At 48.0% G+C, this 17,378-nt stretch overlaps 4 protein-coding genes across 4 annotated transcripts; 2 read left to right on the top strand and 2 right to left on the bottom strand.

The window, feature by feature from the left end:
* The first annotated feature begins 1,206 nt into the window (after positions 1–1,206).
* Positions 1,207–4,007, top strand: PHATRDRAFT_49981 (predicted protein). The gene is made up of 5 exons (XM_002184777.1): positions 1,207–2,121; positions 2,151–2,284; positions 2,321–3,020; positions 3,116–3,371; positions 3,456–4,007. The coding sequence occupies exons 1-5, from the start codon at positions 2,079–2,081 to the stop codon at positions 3,955–3,957; spliced, it is 1,635 nt and encodes a 544-aa protein (XP_002184813.1). The 5' UTR covers positions 1,207–2,078; the 3' UTR covers positions 3,958–4,007.
* Positions 4,008–7,297: 3,290 nt separating this feature from the next.
* Positions 7,298–8,299, top strand: PHATRDRAFT_40822 (predicted protein; the record flags this gene model as incomplete). Its single annotated transcript, XM_002184778.1, has 1 exon — positions 7,298–8,299. The coding sequence occupies one exon, from the start codon at positions 7,298–7,300 to the stop codon at positions 8,297–8,299; it is 1,002 nt and encodes a 333-aa protein (XP_002184814.1).
* Positions 8,300–8,651: 352 nt separating this feature from the next.
* PHATRDRAFT_49982 (predicted protein) lies at positions 8,652–10,712 on the bottom strand (the record flags this gene model as incomplete). The annotated part of the gene is made up of 2 exons (XM_002184841.1): positions 8,895–10,712; positions 8,652–8,775 (listed from the first exon to the last, which is right to left on the bottom strand). Exons 1-2 carry the CDS (start codon positions 10,613–10,615, stop codon positions 8,652–8,654), a joined length of 1,845 nt encoding a protein of 614 aa, XP_002184877.1. The 5' UTR covers positions 10,616–10,712.
* Positions 10,713–12,060: 1,348 nt separating this feature from the next.
* On the bottom strand, positions 12,061–12,801 carry PHATRDRAFT_3656 (predicted protein; the record flags this gene model as incomplete). Its single annotated transcript, XM_002184842.1, has 1 exon — positions 12,061–12,801. A coding segment is annotated over one exon (741 nt), but the record flags the coding sequence as incomplete, so codon positions are not given.
* Between the last annotated feature and the right edge of the window lie 4,577 nt (positions 12,802–17,378).

Consider the following 17,378-nt stretch of genomic DNA (forward strand, 5'->3'; position numbering starts at 1 on the left):
GCTAACTTTAAAAAGACTAGTTGATTTAGTTCCTGAAGTGCAAGCAGTGTCTCCATTTTGTAGCGTGGTAGCGTTCGTAGTGTATTTGTAAACTTGTCGGTTGGCGCACACTGCTCGCGTTGAGCTTTATCCCAGCCTTATTCCGATTTTGTTCGACATCATTTAAACCCTGTCGCAAACTTTCTTTTGCGGAACTCCTGTTCCCTCTGTGCCGCTTCCCCCTGCTCCTTGAAATCGCGTCGAAGATATTGCGCCTGGGATCTTCCACTCCGGTACCGTTTTCCCACTTTGCCATTTGCAAAGGCCAGAAATCCTCCAAAGCGGACAATTGCTGCACCGACTACATTAATGCCTTGTCCGTGGCAGCTTGTTGGAGTTGCTCGCTAGACCTCTTCCTAATGGGTGTGCCTATCATTTGAATGTTGAAGTTGTTTTGGTTGCATGACTGTGAAAATTAGAAATTTTAAATGTTGGACGGACCATGAGGTTTTGGATGTTGCATCATACACCGTCACTGCCAGCCAGAAATTTTGATTAGGCGGGTGTTTCGGTAGGGTGTTTTCACAGCGTCACTTTACATTAGCAAGGATTTGAAAAGATTTTATTGCTTTAGAAAAGAAGTGTTGTTCTCCAGGTTAACCAAGAGGGTTTACTTATGTCGTTGGACACTGAACCCAGAGGAATTACTTACAACATCGGACAGTGAACTGGGAGGGAATACTTATATGTCGCACTGTGAACTCAGAGGGAATATTTATATGTCGCACTGTGAACTCAGAGGGTTAACTTATGAGGAGTTTTTAGATAGATTTTATACATCATTGTAGGAAAGTACTACTCTGGGTTCTCCCTCCCCTTAGGCTTTAACCTTATTTGATATCCCAGAGGGAAACCCTGATATCTCAGAGCAAAACCCTGCTATCCCAGAGTGATTACTTAGACATCCCAGAGGGAAACCCTGCTATCCCAGAGGAATTACTTAGGAAGAGTTTTTGGATAAATTTTATACAGCGAGGTACATAGTTACTACTCTGGGATACCCCCTCCCCTTAGGTGAGACCAACAAAGGTGAGTCGTATTCATGTCGATGATTGTGTCAGTCACAGCCGGTGGATTGTATCTGAGATGGGAGCTCGCTTTTTCAATGGTCGTGGTTTCCTCCGAAAAATCCCACACGCCCCTTCCAATAAAATTATATGCGGAGCATGCAATCGATGGTGACTGGAAGCTGAATCAGTTCTTTCATTTCTATCTACGAGTCCCAGGGCCGTTTCGTTACTTTGAAGTACCGGGTGAAAGAAAATATATTTGGAGGGTATCTGAGGAGCTGCAGAGCTAAAGGGGCTAGCAATTAGTACTCGAATAGCGGGCCACCGAATTTCGAAGTTGCTCTTTCGCTTTATCTCGACAACGAACACGATCGACTCTAAAATGCTACAGAAAAACCATCGTATCTTATTCACAATCAACTTTCGTCTCCGATATGCTATTCCTTGGTTTTTGGTTTTGGCGCTGTCGCCGTCCGGGGACATGGCTTACATTGGAAAGTTGACTACACGTCCTTTGAAAAAAAATTCCTCTCCGACGTTTGTTACGGTAGCAAACCTCGTTGGGGACTTCGGGCGACAATCTGGAGGGAGTGGTGAAATCTTCATTCGAGAGTCGGCCAAGAGGAGTTTTGCTTTTGGACAGTTTGGGGTCAAAATTGAAACTCGTGACTGTGAGTCGCGTGGTACACCTTGATAATTCACAGGCATTTTCTAGTCAAAATTTTGGAAACATATTTCGTGGGACTGAATTGACTGTAAACCGAAGATGGCAGATCTGCACGTACGCACGCAGTTTCTGTCAAGTCTCTACAGGCTTTGTTTCTAACTGAAGACCTTTTTTGCTGAACGTCATGAAGTTTACTGAGAGTTCGCTGTTCAAAGTGTTACTACATCTAGAGTGGTAGTGTCGAATACTGTGCTTTCTTGAAAGCATTGGTAGTGAGAACAGTAAGCTTTGATTACCGTCACAGTCGGTCATCGCTACAAATGTCTGACGTTGTCCTCATTCCATCCACGGAAAGGTAAAGAATGAGACAAAGCACCGCCGCAGCCTCCAAATTGAAAAGTAACGGTAAGTGATACGTGACAGGTCTCAACAAGATCAACAACTAAGTTGCGTCACTAACCGGATCGTTGCCTGGTATCAAGGGTCACCGAAGAAGACTGCGAACAGTAAGATTGTCCGGAGCAACGGCATCGACCGATCCAAGGATGAGTCCGAATTGCCCGCGTCCGTAAGTGAGGCCGACGAGACTATAATTTTCTTTCAGAGCCGTTGGCGCAAAATATCGACCGGGAAATGGGGCCCTTGGCAACGTACGGAGCTCACCAATCCTCGCACTCGCTCTGCCCTTACCCAAAAAAGCCGACAAATCCATCTGCCTCGCGGTGGTACCGTCACAATCTATCCCGGACTACTCTCCAAAACCCAACGAGCGACGCTGAGCCAAGAGCTCCTCTCTAGCAATTTATTTCGTCAGTATGAGATTCAAGGTATGCCGGAACCACGGGTGCACTTTTTGCTACACGAGCAGGCTACTGATGAGCCCGAAGCCCCGCAACCCGGATACAGGTATGGGAGTGTGCGCATGAAAGCGTGCCCTTTACGAGGGCTCCCCAAGCTCTGTCGCTTATCGAAAATTGTGGGCAAAAGGGCTGGCGTAGAGAGCTGGAATATTGGGGTCAATCCAGTATTCTACCGAGACGGCAAAGATCGAATTGGAGCACACGCCGACGACGATCAGGGCGAATCCTGCATCTTGAGTGTTATCGTGGCTTCCCCTATTCCGCTTCGACGACTCTTGATTCAACCTAAACCAACCAAAATTGTGGATAGGACTGTACTTGGGACAAAGCAGAAAGGAAACAAACGGTTGAAACTAAAAACGGGAAACGGCGATATTGTTGATGATGGTGTGGATGAACAGCATGAGCTTCGACTGGGTCCGGGGGATGCATACTGCATGGATGGTACGTGAAATAGAAACGACTTGTACGTTTTGATGCGAAATAAAGCATTCTTAAATTTTTTGGAACCCTCTGATTCACACGCATTTATTGGTCAGGAGAGATGCAGGAGCACTATGTTCATTCCCTCCCCCCCGATGAACACAGTAAAGGTTCAGTAGAAGGGCGCCGTATTATTGTCGTCTTTCGTTCAGGCACACAAAAAGTGTTCAAAAAGGATTCCGGTAAACCATGCAACTTGGCGGCTTTGGAGCCTCGACCTGATCTGTGTTTTACGTTTGGAAACGAAATAAAAGATTTGCGGGAGGGCGACATCTACGGCGGACGTCAGCTGCGGGCAATGAATGCCCATCGGTACGTCGAGGTAGTCCAACCGGCTTACTGTTGTGCGAGTTCAAAAAGGTAACCCCTCACTCATATTAATCTTGTATTTTACAGATCCACACAGCGCAGTGTCAGCGGGAATAAAGTCATGGGATGTGATGCAATTACAGTTTCTCGGGATCGCGAGGATGACACTTTTGTGAGATTTTCCTTTGCAGCAGAAACACGTGTTGGTGGGGGGAGCATGCTCACAAGTTTGCAGAAGGGATATCCTGTTCGGGTCTTTCGCACGTCAGCTTTGCACAATAAGTACAAAGCAGTCGCAAAGAAAAGTGGCCCAAAGTCAAAGTCAAATGTGTACCGGTACGATGGCCTTTACCATATAGAATCTGCGGTGGAAGAACTGGGAGACAAAGTAAACGATGTGTCCCTTGGCTTGAGCAACATGATCAACCGCAAGTCAGAAATTATTTTTCGGCTTTGTCGATCCTCAGAGAACAGTGTATCGTCAATGCGCCTTTTGAGACGCATTGTCATTGAGCGCATGACCCACAGCAAAGTGACCAGCAACAACGATCTGCGCAAAAACTGTCCGAAGAAGATCATTGTCAATTAATGAATCTGTATGTTATGCACAAAATATTCTTATATCAAGCAGAACCAAATCAACCTTGGAAACACAAGGATTCTGGCCATCTTTCCAGTCAGCTACCTACATCTGATGGAGATTAATTTCACAGAAATCATACTGCAACGCGACGAGGCGGTTTAAAAGGATCTAGGTAGTTCTCTTGCTATAGGTCTTGTTTGGGGCTATTTCTGGCAATTGTGTGGCGGAAAGCTCCCACGGAATTTCTGACCGTGAATGACCTTCGACACAGTCTGTATGATGGCACAAATGGTTTTACATTGAGGAAAACCGCTATTTTGGCCTCTGCGACATGAAAAAATTGCTATTTCGGCCGAATCTGAAAATTTTGATTGAGCGCGAAACGGCTTCTAAGTAAGATTATCAATTAGAAAATAATCAAATGCTTGGTGAATGCTCTGCATATGATATAGCAGAGGTATCGCGCTGGCATGGATGAGCTGCCTCCAACCCTTCAAGCTTCAATCAGTCTAGAGAGGACAGCAGTTGACTGTGAACACTTTACCCCATGCATACAGAGAACAAACTGTAGCCCAGGAGTTTGAACAACAAATACACATTAAGTGTGGATACACTACCAAAGCTTCAATCAGTCTAGAGAGGACAGCAGTTGACTGTGAACACTTTACCCCACACATACAGAGAACAAACTGTAGCCCAGGAGTTTGAACAACAAATACACATTAAGTGTGGATATACTACCAGTCTTTTGAATGAATGCCACTCTGCAAATGTCTCTTCTTTTAGTAGCCACAACTGACAGTGCACTTGGGTAGAGTACGTAGACTGACAGGACAACCTTGCAGTCATTGAAGATGGGAAACGGTACAAGATGTGAATAGGGAAGAAAACTTACTGTTGGCTTTTGAAACAGATCTTGTTACACAAGAATAAAAAGTTGCCTTCAACACTTAGAAAGGGATTGGAAGACTATAGCACAACAACACTTACAACGGCTATTCCCAAGCAACAAAACCGTGCAGCAGCAGCGTTCAAGAACAAATTTGGTGGACCTATTGGGGCTGCATTCACAAACGTCGCACTCCCTCTTGTAGTTCTAGTACTGGCGTATTGGAGTTATGTGGATGGAGTTGACTTTGCTTCACTGTTGGCGAGTCTTGGGGAAACAACAAACACATGACCGGAAGTTTTTTTGGCAGATAGTCATTGGAAATCCCGTGCTTTGTCCTTGCTGTAATGACAGCGATTCCGTATTGTTGTTACTTTGATTTGCCTTCGGCATTGTTGCTTGGTGTCTATTCCAATCATCCTGGAACATTTTTTCCCTGTGAACTAGTACAGGAATCTCCCGTCAAAGGGTAAATTGGTTGGCATACCGCATCAATGGATATGCGCATTCACGTTTTGACAAGTTAAGAGCAGACTTGGTGACAAGTCCCCATGAATGTGCCAAGTTCCTGGTGCAACAGCTGGAAAGCAGGTGACAATCACAAATTGGAAGAGAAGGTGGCATCAGAGGTGAACAGTATCGAGGAATTTATGGATATGATATCAAATACTCGGATTGACGGTCTCTCCCAGCTGGCGTCGGACTCACTTATGGTCTTTGCCAGCGCCGTGGCAGCTTGGACGCTTTGAGAAAGTTTTATTGTGTTTGTGTTTGGTAAGAGTGGATGAGAAGACAAGTGTGGAGTAAGCGGGGATGGGGGTTGGATGGCAAAGGTGCTGTTGCTCCACTTAGGATTGGTGAAAACGGTGCAAAGTTGTAATTCCAGAACGGTACGGCAAACGGAGGGAACAAAAATTCCATAGCCAAAGTTTCTGGACCTGCCAATGCAAAGACTGGTGACGTCTGCATTGGAATATTACAAATGCCGGCCATAGGGGATGTGAAATTGCTGGGGTGGTGCTGTAGGACTGGAGTTTGCCATAGGTACCAAGGCCACTCGGAACCAATAGCTCCATTCACAACAGTGACCAAAAAATTGGGGGGACATGATGGTTGCCATGCTTGTGGGAGGGTCAAAGGATACGGATGACTAGTTCCAGTTTGGGCGGGAGTAGAGGACTTTTCCAGAGACACTGGAGCCTGGACGGCAGTCACCATAGGGGTTGATGGGGAAATTGCCAAGACGTGCAGAGTGGATGGTGACGGATGATTTCCCAAGTCTGCTACGCGCACAATGGGACTAGGCGTCACAGTCACTTGTACAATGTTATTGGACGGAGATGTTACCGGTTGGTTTCCGTGTGGTATTGGGGGCTCATTTCCATTGGGTGTTGCAATAATAGGGGAGCCGTTGCGCAAGTAGAAACAGACAATTGATCAGAAAAGGATGAATGCGTTGTTGTTCCCGGAGGCAGGGGGCACTGCCTTGGCAGTTGCTGCTGCAATGGCGGCTTCATTTTCCCGGGCACGCGCTGCTTCTTTGCGACGCGTTGCCTTTCTGCTTCGATGCGGTGCGCTTGCAGCAGCTTGGCACGTTGCAGTTTCTCGATTTCCTTTTGAGTTTGGATCGATGCAAAGTCGGAATGGGAGCAGTGGAGTTGGGCAATGTAGGGTAGAGCTTTCTACAATTTTTCTGGGCATGTCAATGGTTGAGACTCCAGCAGGGTTCTATACGACAATTTATAAGCTGCAAGCTCAATCCCAGTCCCCGGATTGGGACTTTTGACTGGAAAGAGTTTTGTGAAGTCTGTCCCTGGCTCATGGGTTGGAAGCAGCTCATCCATGCCAGCGCGATACCTCCACTATATTATTATATACAGAGCATACACCAAGCATTTGATTATTTTCTTATTGCTAATTTTACTTAAAAGCCGTTTCGCGCTCAATCAAAAGTACTTAAAAACTTTCAGATTTGGCCGAAATAGCGATTTTTTCATGTCGCAGAGGCCGAAATAGCGGTTTTCCTCTTTTGCATTCACACTTAACGTGCTCGCTTCGTCTCGATCGCGTCCGTACGTCATATAGATATACATGCAGTTTTGGGATCACGATACCAACAGACTTCGAATAGAATCGATCGGAATCGAGATCATCTTCGTTGCGTTCTACGGTATGTTATCCTATCCGTAACTGTAAACCAATACTGTTACCCTACTTTACTGTTGGTGATCGTGACAACCATGGCGCCCGCCAATCAGGGTGCCGTCGATGACGGAAGAAGGTCCGTCTTCCAAGAGCTTCCGAAAACTCCGCCACTAGCGTCTAGAATTCACAGCAAGTCGCAGTCCCCTCACAACCGGATTAGACAATATACACCGCAGACACTTCCGATCCCATACACGTACAACAGTACGACAACGCACACGCACACAAACAAATACACACACACGCACCCTCATGAATCGCTGGTTCGGTAGTGAGTCTCCGGCTTCGGCAGCACGCAACGACGAACTCCCGTCCGATGAGGCCGAGAAGGGCACAACGATGCCGGGTATGGTGCACCGGGCCGAACGTGTCCTCGAGCAAGCCACCAGCGCGGGCATCCGAGGGATTCCGTCCCGATTGCTCCGAGATTGTTACGGACTCGTGCTACTCTCCGGAGTCTCCACCTCGTTCCTTCTCTCCGGGAGTCTCGCCACTGGAATTGTTCTCGCTAAAGCCGATCCGCCCTCTTCCAGCGTTCCAACAGAAAGGTTGTCCTGTCCAACGGCTTCCTCCAAAGCCGAAATCGCCAATCCATCGCGAGTTCCAGATAACGACGACACCGTGGAATGGACTTATCCGTGCGCCTGTGTCGTCAGCGGCAAAGGCTGGGGCCTATCCGTAGGTGTCGTCTATCAAGATATTATGATTTTTCTAATGGAGCCCTCCGCACTGCAGTTCTACGGCAATCGCTTGGGGGTCAGTATTGGAGGTCACGTCGGTATCACTTTGGGAGTCGGCCGCAATCTGGGGGTCTCGCTGGGACGTAAAGGAGGCAACGTGTCGATTGCATGGACCAAGGGCGCTGCGGCGGGCGTTTCCGTCGATGGCGGTGTGGTCGGCGTGCGCCCCCAAGTCAACGCCGATTTCTACCAACGGCCCGGCATTACGGCGCAGCAAATACTCCTCGAACACCATCGCAACAACTTGATCCTCCCCGCCAGCCAAGCACACGTTCTGGACCGATTGTACGAGAAACTTCACGCACTCGTCCGGCAATCGCAACGGGAGGAAGGGGCCTTTGCGCCGGCGCCGGATCCGGCCGAAGCCCAAGCGATTCAAGATGCAATCCAGGAAAAAGGAGGCTTGCGACAAGCTTCCACTCAAGATGATCAGATGGAACGCCAAGCCCGCAAGGTTAAGGTCTCCAACTGCTTGCAGGAATACGACACCGACCAGAACGCGTCGGCACAGTAAACACACACATGGAGTGTTCTTTCCGCTCTCGTACTCTGCAATGAGCGTTTACTCTACGTTTATTATTACCGTCCTTATACCAAACTCTGGGTCAGTGTAAGTAAAACATTGTCAACTAGCAAAAAGTTCACTATCAGGAAATCGGATTTCTTACAGTTTGACCTGAGTAAAGCATTCTGTAAGTCTTTAGCAATTATTCAACTGTGAGAAGAATCTAGTAGTTAATGGTAAATAGTAAAACCGACCCGCGGAGTCCGGTTGGCAAGCCAAAATTGTGCTCTGGAATACATACCCGTCCTTTCCTCTTGGTCCACACCCAAAATAAGGCTGAAAGGGTGAATGCAACAACGGTTTAGTGATATTGAAAAAGGTGCAGGATACCGGCAAGGTGCGGTGCACCGCCTGTAGAATAATAGTCGATGGAATAGCGTAACGTGGCCTTGCGGGCGGCAACAGCGGAGCAAGGAGAGCGGGTACTGTCATCAATTCGGGAAAGTGCACCGGCGCCTCGGTTAAAATTTACAGAAAGCAGCGAGGGGTTTAAGGTTTGTTGTATCGACTTCCCAAGATGAACGCCGTGGGCACCGCAACTAACAGAACCAATGCAATCAAGGCTAAGCAAAAGAATATTCCGTTCGAAGTCCTTTCGCCACCGAACTTCCATCCGCATGTAGACACCTGCGCATCCTGATCGTCATCGTCTCGCAGTTGGTGATGAGCATAGCCCATCGCGATACGGTGAGGAACCTTCGGCCGGCGTGTATCCTGCCTCGGAGCTGCCGAGACGAGACTTCCAACCCGCCGCGATGTGCTTTCGTCATTGGCTTGTTGCTGGGCCGGATTTTGACTCCCCGCTCCGAAAGATTGTAAATCTTCGAATCGTTGGGGATCGTCGCACTTGGAGATCGACGACGGATAAGTTTCCGTTTGGAGTATACCGCGGGTCTCGACGGCATGTCCATTGCCAAACGCCGAAGGCGAATTTCGAGTCTTTGGAAAGAGACGAGGAGACATTGAATTATCCCTTGTTGTAGCAGGACGATCATTGGCCAAGGGACGCAGTATGACCTTTGCTTTCCCCGAATGGGACAGCATGGCCGACCATTCATTTTTCTTTCGCGATGATTTTCGAGTGGGAATGGTATGTTGAGAGGAGGTATCTGGGCCTTGAAAGTGATCATATTCTGGTGTCTTTGTGTGGCGGGGGGTGATTGCGGGGATTCTCTTTGGTATGGCTGCTGATGATGGACTCCGACTAACTTCGATAGAACTGCTTTGAACTGTGTCTGCGGAAGTCGTAATACTTCGACTTGAAATGATTGGTGTTGTGGATTTACTCTGCTGCATCTCTGTTTGATTGTGAATCCTTCTCCTGGCCCACGGTGTTGAGGATGCCAGTGTATCGGCAGCCTCGAGAGGCACTTCATCGATCTCTTCCACTTCAACCACATCGCCATCAGCCAATACATCAACCTTTGTCGCTTTAACAGGTTTATCCTCATCGTCAACATCGCCACGGGCTAGCACGTCCACTGGAAAGGAGGAGGAGCGATCTACGCTGGCGACGCCTAGATTGGAGAATACCGATCCAGACTCGATGCTCTCCGACTCGAGGCTCCCCTCCGACGGTTGATTGTAGGAGGACCAATCCTCCACACTCCAACTCGACGACCGTCTTGTGTTGCCATCTTCTTGGGCGCAGCTTTGTTCGTGGAAAGAAGCGTTGTCATCCAAACCCAGGACATCCAAGCGACGTTGCCGCAGTGGTGACAGGACGGTTCGAGGCGGTGTGTGCGGGGGGGTTGAAATGGCATCGAACCTGTCGCTGTCTGTTTTCAGGCGTCCTTTCGAAGTGGAAAGGGGAGACGCTCCAGTCGTAAAGTTCAGCATATAGTTAAACATATCGTCTGCGTCGTCGTCGTCGTCTTCTACATTGCTCACTGTCAGTTCCTCTCTGGAAGCGCTCAGCGTCCTTTCGCGAGCTCGATTGTCGCTCGAAAAAACGCCTTGCGTCGATGAATCCGGCTTCGGGACGCCATTTACTTCGAGGTCTTCCAACTCTTGCCGCAGCAACTGCTCTGCGTGTTCTAGCCGTTTCAATTCCGCTGCCAAGTCATCGTCTTCATCGACACATGTCTGCAGTGTACTGCTGGTTTCTAGCGAATTGGACAAAAGCGCCTCCAGGCGATGCACATGATCGACGAGACCTAACGATTCGTAGGATGATCGACTGTACTCGCTTTCGTTGAAACTGTTGCGACGTATCACTGGGAAAGTAGACTTTCCGCGGGGTGACGACAAACCCCTTTCCGACATGGTCGACTGCTGAACCGTATCAATCCAGGCAGTCAATCTGAAAAAGCGAAAGTCTCACGATCACAGTCAACTATTGCACAGCATGAATGGCCCCATGCCAGCCAAATATGCTCTTGTCTACCAGAAATTCGATGGTTGCTAATTGTAGACAGTATCAACTGACCGTTCGGATTAATCAAAGTCATCTCTCCCTCGCGGTCAATAACCTGACCACTAATTATTTGGTACTAGGCTCGCGCGTCAGGGTTCGCAGGCAAGTCGTCTTGTTATGTAAAGACGCCGGCAATTCGTATTGATATGTTCAGGTAGGTTTCATTGACATTCAATTTGGATGAGGTACGTAAGCAACTTCTACGGTGAGAGCGTCACCACGAGGGGGGAAACATTGACCCGAGACGTGCGGTGTGTGAGGACGATGGCGAAATCAGAGGAGACGTGAAGGACCACGTTTGTTAGTGTTGGTGCCGTAAGGAGAAAATCACCGTTTCGGAGAGAAACGACCAGATTGCATCGATTGGTATCGGACGACTTCGTGGAGTTGCTGCTGTTCTTGTGGCATGCACAGCAACGTACTCATGCTCTTCTGAATTCCCTGATCTTACAGTTGACTCACTGTCAACGGCCTCTCTCTAAGTCGTGTCACAGTCAATGCCGTTGTGGTCGACAATTTCCTTTTGGCTTTCGCAATATTCCACGACGTCCTAAATGTTGCTAGGTGAGGGCTTGTTGCTCTCGACGATCCGCTGTTGTTGCCAAACGGTAGCGTACGAGAGTCGTACGCTACCGTTTGGCATCGTTTGATTCCGAAATCACTGCGATACAGGGTCTGCTTATTACTCGAATCTCAAGGACTAGTTCTCTTCGCGGTTTTCCCATTTTTTACAGTATCATGTAAGCGGGATGTGAATTGGAACAGACCGGAACAGTTACGTATTTTGGAATGCTTACTGTATGGTCCCACTCGTGCAAGTGTATGCCGTACTCGGCAACCAGGTACCCATTGCCTGGACATATCCTCCAACCTACAGTCAAACGTTCCCAATTTTTATCGCTCGTTGACAGTGAGTCGGTAGTACTCCCAGATACTTTGACTCACTCATAAGAACAGCAATATGCCTAGCTACGATAGGAGCAAAACAATATTCTCCCGACTGTTACTTAAACGCCGACAAAAGTCGTGAACGCATTACCGAGTAGAAAGGGAAAGTAGAATGTTGAGGATTGAGTGGGGCGTTTGAAGAATATGTGTGTGTGCGTGTCTTCGCGCATTTTTGCTTTTTTTTTTACGGAGCTGTGAAGCATCGTAAGGCCTGCGTTGTACCGATGTAACGGCACTGGCAATCACCCCCATCAAGGCAGCAGTAGGAGAAGCATAAGGCCGTAATCTCGTCACAATCAATGAACCCGACGGGCTTGACTTTCTCGTAAAAGTCGCACACAACCTCGGGCACGGTGCCGGTCAAGCTGTTACTTTCCAACCGAATCGATTTGATATTGGTCATGCTCGCAAACGTTGACGGAACACCACCCGACAGTTTGTTGTTCTGTAGAAATAGTCGCCGAAGATTGACGAGATTACCGAGAGAAGAAGGAATAGTACCGAGCAACGAATTATCGGACAAATCCAAAATGCGTTCAAGATTGGTCAAATTCGACAACTCCGGCGGGATGCCACCGGAAAAGTTGCAGCCGTTCAAGAAGAGTTCACGGAGACTGGAGAGATTCCCTATTTGTGGCGGTAGCAAGCCACCAAATACATTTCCACTCAAATCTAGCTGTACCAAGCTAGACAATAGCGTAACTTCAAGGGGAAATTGATTCCACTCATTGTCGGCCGCCTGCAAGGTCTCTAGGCTTGACAACTCGCCAAGCGAAGCAGGGAATGTGCCCCGGAGACTATTCTTGGCCAGAACGAGCTTTACAAGTTTACTAGAGGTGCTGAAAAGCGATGCGGGAACATCACCATAAAGCAAATTATCGCCCAAGTCCAGCGATGTGAGACTTCGAAAGCTGTAGGCCCTCGGGATGGTTCCTGTGAAACGATTGCCGTTGAGATTGAGCATGCGTAGATTGGACCAATCGCCTAAAGAGGTGGGAAGTGTCCCTGTCAATTTATTGCCTGAAAGAACAAATGTCTCCATGTTTGTCATTGCTCCAAATTCTGGTGGGATCCTGCCTTCAATGAAAGTATCAATGGGATTGCTGATACTCAAACTTTGTAAAGCCTTTATTCCACTCAATTCCACGGGAATTGTCCCTTGTACGTTGTTGTTATCGAGTTCGAGATGCACAAACATCTTTTCATCATTGCAAGCCGTTGACGGCTTCGTTGAATACCAGAGGCACACATCGGTGTCTGACAGCCAATTTTCAGAGTTTGTCCAGGTGTTTCCTCCGGTAGAATGATAAAATGTGGCCAAAGCGAAACGAACGATTTTGATTTCGTCTGAGTAAAATTCTAGCAATCGATTTTCGTTGAGCCATCGAATTGCTCTATTTTGGGCAGTATTCGGTTGACGAATGAGATCGCATCGGTCGGAAAAAGTACCACACATGAGATCAAAGCTGCTCTGTTGAGCACTCAAAGGAGCTTGAGTGGGGGCTTTCGACTCCGATGAGGAAGAATCTGTAGGAAACGGTGTGACGGTGCCGGGTGCGGGTGGATTGCTAGTGCCAACAGTTCTGCTGCTATCGTCTCCACCAAGGACCAAACCGATCCCGACACCGGCTCCAATTCCAACCATAAGAAAAAGGAGCGCCACGACATTGAGTCGTTTTCTCGATCCAGATTTCGAATCCTTCCTGAGATTGGTGCCTGGATTATGTTCGCTGACCTTATTTTTCCGGGAATCCAGCACTTGGGCTTCCAAGTCGACGGAAGACATGGTCCACACTCCATTTGACCCATTAGAAGCTCCTGGATTCTTTGATTTGCTATGATCGAAAAAGTCTTCCCACGTATTGCCTTGAGTGACGTGAACCGGGGTCATCTCACGTTCCTTACAGGTATTGAAAGCGTCACGGCACTCGGGTTCCCTGGTAGCGTCAGAAAAGACAACAAAATCATTGTTCCAAATAGGATCTTCGACCGCTTCCAAGTCTACATTGTCACTTGGTTCCTCTGTGGTTTCTTCGCCATACTCATCAACCTGCACTTCGCTACCCTCATCAAGAGAGACTGCCTCTAGACTGCTAGAAGCATCCGCCACTTCTTCAACGTATTCTTCTTCGACTACTTTGTTGCTGTCGACGTCAAACATGCTATCCAAAGGTCGCTCGGCGGCTTCCAAATCGATCGAATCCACCTGGACCTCTGCACTGGCGACTTTGTGGCCTGCATTTTTACCACCAAAAAAATGACCAAACCAACCACGTTTTTGTCTTTCTTTTATTTCACAAACCAATTTTGCAGTGTCAGCAGCTCCGCCCTTGACCGAACGCATCGAGTCGGTCTGGAGGTCAGTGTCTTTGTTGTCATTAAAATTTCGATTGTACCCATCTGTTTCTTTGTCACTAGAAAAGTCTTGTTGACAGTGAAAGCTTGCTGCCTGCGTGTCAGAACTCCTTGGAAGAGGCGTTTTTCGTTCCTGAGTGGCCGGTTCACTTTTCTCCAGCATACTCAAAACAAGATTCGAATTTCTATTGGAGAAATCATCTTTCTTTCTAGGGAGGGGATCGTCGGCAGCAAATTTATCAGATCTAGCCAAATCGCTTCGACTGGCCATTTCGGCTGCCAGATCCGAGCTCAGGGGGGGGGAAGTGTCGTGGTCGGGCGATACGGCAGATGTTTTCTTGGTCTTCACTTCTTTGGAATGCGTTTCCAAGGTATCACTACTTTTTATGCTCGTTTCCTCTTCAGTATTGTCCTCGTTTTCGTCAACCATCTCTATGGTAAATTCGTCAGAGCTCTCTGATATTTCAATTTCCTCTTCCGACCCATATTCACCGTACTCGTCTCCTTCAAATTCTTCGTCACTACTGGACGTTTCTTCAACCTCTTCGATGATTTCTTCTTCTGAATCTGAGTCTTCGAGTATATCCATTGCTATCTCCTCCGAATCAGCTGCAACTTCCGTCTTCCCCTCTATCTCCAACTGAGACACATCCCTGGAAGCCAAGGAATCGTCATGAGCTGATTCATCCCATACGGACGAGTCACTAGAGTCGCAAACATCATCGTCCGATTCTTCTTCTTCAGCCTGCGATTCCTCAATACTGGAATCGGTCTCTTCCGAGCTCACCGAAACCATGTCGGCTTCCGTCACCGTCTGGTAATCTTCAACTTCATCCTCAATTTCGTCGGCTTTCCCGTCAATTTCAATAGAAGTGGCCGGGATTGGTTTCGCTTTCAAGGAGCCACCTTCCAAGTTGGCTCCTTCGGACTCCTGGACCACAGATTCGAGCTGTCGGACGATCTCTGTCTCTTTGTCATTGTTCGCTTCCACTTCAACAATGGCTAGAGGTGCGAGCTCCGCCACGGACGATATCGATTCCGGCTTCAATTCCCGGGGTTTACCTCGACGACGCAGAAAGCCAGCCGATTTGCCACTAGCCATTATACTGCTACCAGGCTCTTGCAGTTTTCCCCGTTTGCGAAAGAGGCTAAAGCGCGGCTTTTCCTCTATCGTGATGGCACTTGACTCACTGTCTGCGAAAGTTGCCGGTGTTTGGTTGATAGAAGCAGACAAAGGATCATTGGTGGGTTCCTCTGTCTTTGGCTCAGGCTCTCGTGACGACCCAAGGTGAAATATATGAGTGGCATTCGTCTGTGGCTCAGCCGATTGGGAGGGCTCGGATTTATAAGTCTGAGTTGCTTTCGCCTCTGGTGTGCTCGATCTGGGTGGCTCAGGCTGAAGCGCTGGAGTTATATTCGCCTCTTTTTCGGATGAGTCTGGCTGCGATGATTGGCTAGTGAACTCGCTCATGATCGCTGGCATTGCGGGAGGCACAATGTCGGCCGCTTTCGAAACCTTGCCGCGCTTGAACATTCCGAACAACCCACCACGTTTCTTTTTTGTAGGTGGAACCGTATTCGTTTGTTTATTCTCCCTTTCTGCGAAAGCATCCCCTTCCTCAGGGTGGTTTTCCGTAACATTCGGTGGTGCGGTGGGAGATGTGTCTTGCTTCTCGACACCTCGAAAGTCGTCCTCGTCCCCCATCTGTTTATGATCGGACTTCGCTGTGGACAAGAGTTCACTACTTTGGACCTCTGCACCTGCGCTCTGATTCTCTGAATATGCAGCGGATACATGACTTTCCGACTCGCAGACCTCGCTCTCATTCGAACTTTTGCTTCTCGTACTGCAACTGGACGAATGAGACGATTTGCTGCTATCATCCTGAACGTTGATCACCCGAGCGGCACTGGACTCTATCGTGGTATCGTTCGTTCCCGGATGCGCACTGGATTCGTCGCCGGTCGTGTAATCTTCGGAGCTTGATGAGTTGAACGAATCGGCAGAAGATGAACTGGATGATGATGACGATGCGGAAGAAAAAGAACTCGACGATGAAGTGTCACTACTTTTCGAACTATCGCTTGAACTGGAACTGCTCGACGCCGAGCTGGAGTCAGAGGATGATACCGATGAATCATCTTCTTGTTCCCGCCGGTATTTCATGGTCAATAATCATTCAGTACGCTCTGAACTAACTGTGAGAAGGAAGCCTATTGCATAAGAGAGATCTGTTGCCACACACGAATTATGACGAAGCAGGGTGGGAGCAATGGTTCCTTGCGCAAGAACGACTGCATTCAATGGTCATCAGAGAAATGACTGCCAAAGATGTCAATGCGTTGAACGCCGGAACCCCACAATTTTTATCGAAAATTTGTTCGGAGGAGTGTCGTGCGCGCGACGCGATTTATTGGAAGTTTAACAGAGCACTCCCCACCTAAACTGATACTTCCTTAATGACCAAATTTGATACTTTCCCCTCTAGAAACTATTATTCCTAGATGCTATGACAACCCGAATGATTATTGAAAAGTCTCGAGGCTGCGGAGGCGTGCTTTGCCTTCTCAGACATAGTAACGGCAAGACACAACTTCCTCTCATGATGTTTCTAATATAAGTAAACAATCCAAAAAAAGCGTCACATTTACAGTTAGCGAAATTAACGACCTATTCACCCATTGCAAAACGATCAGGAAATGGAAAATAGACCCAACTAGATTGTCCCATTGACTGTCAATTTCTGTCGCTGTCAACATGTTAACAGTAAGAAAGCACGCCTCTCCAAAGAGCTTTTGTTGATGCCGTAGCCAGATCGTACGCTGCCATTCAAAGTACAGCAGCACACATAGAGGAAGCAAATGATAGATTGATCTCTAGAGGTATACCGGCTCTTGTACCTACTCATATCAGGACGTTGAAATGAATGTTTAGTTCATACATGACTCCCTTCTTTTCCAAACACAGTTGTATATTGCTGAGCACATCGATACCTCTGAGCGTCCAATCAACAGGCGCTCGGCAGATAGGTGCGATGGTAGATTTTCGGTTAATGCGATGCCGCCGAATGTCTAGTCAGGACATGCTTGCTTACTGAAGACCGAACAGCCAGGTTTGGGCCCTTTTTTATAGTCATTGTTGACAGCAAGAGCATTCGATTTGCGAGACCCCGCCGGCATTAAGATTCACGGGTTGCTACAATGGCTCCGCACTCACCGACGGAACCCGTCGGCTAGTTGCCCCGAATAAGAAATCCGCCACTCCAAATAAATTCGAGCTTCTCTCAGGATTTTGACCCTTCAATCGGT

This window comes from Phaeodactylum tricornutum, chromosome 26 (assembly GCF_000150955.2).
Source record: "Phaeodactylum tricornutum CCAP 1055/1 chromosome 26, whole genome shotgun sequence".
Taxonomy (NCBI): Eukaryota; Bacillariophyta; class Bacillariophyceae; order Surirellales; family Neidiaceae; genus Phaeodactylum; species Phaeodactylum tricornutum.

Bases quoted from the DNA above. Each gene is read 5' to 3' on its own strand.
- PHATRDRAFT_49981 (XM_002184777.1), top strand. From the start codon at position 2,079: ATGAGACAAAGCACCGCCGCAGCCTCCAAATTGAAAAGTAACG. The intron at 3,021-3,115 runs GTACGTGAAATA...TTTATTGGTCAG, and splicing joins GGATGCATACTGCATGGATG to GAGAGATGCAGGAGCACTAT. The intron at 3,372-3,455 runs GTACGTCGAGGT...TGTATTTTACAG, and splicing joins CGGGCAATGAATGCCCATCG to ATCCACACAGCGCAGTGTCA.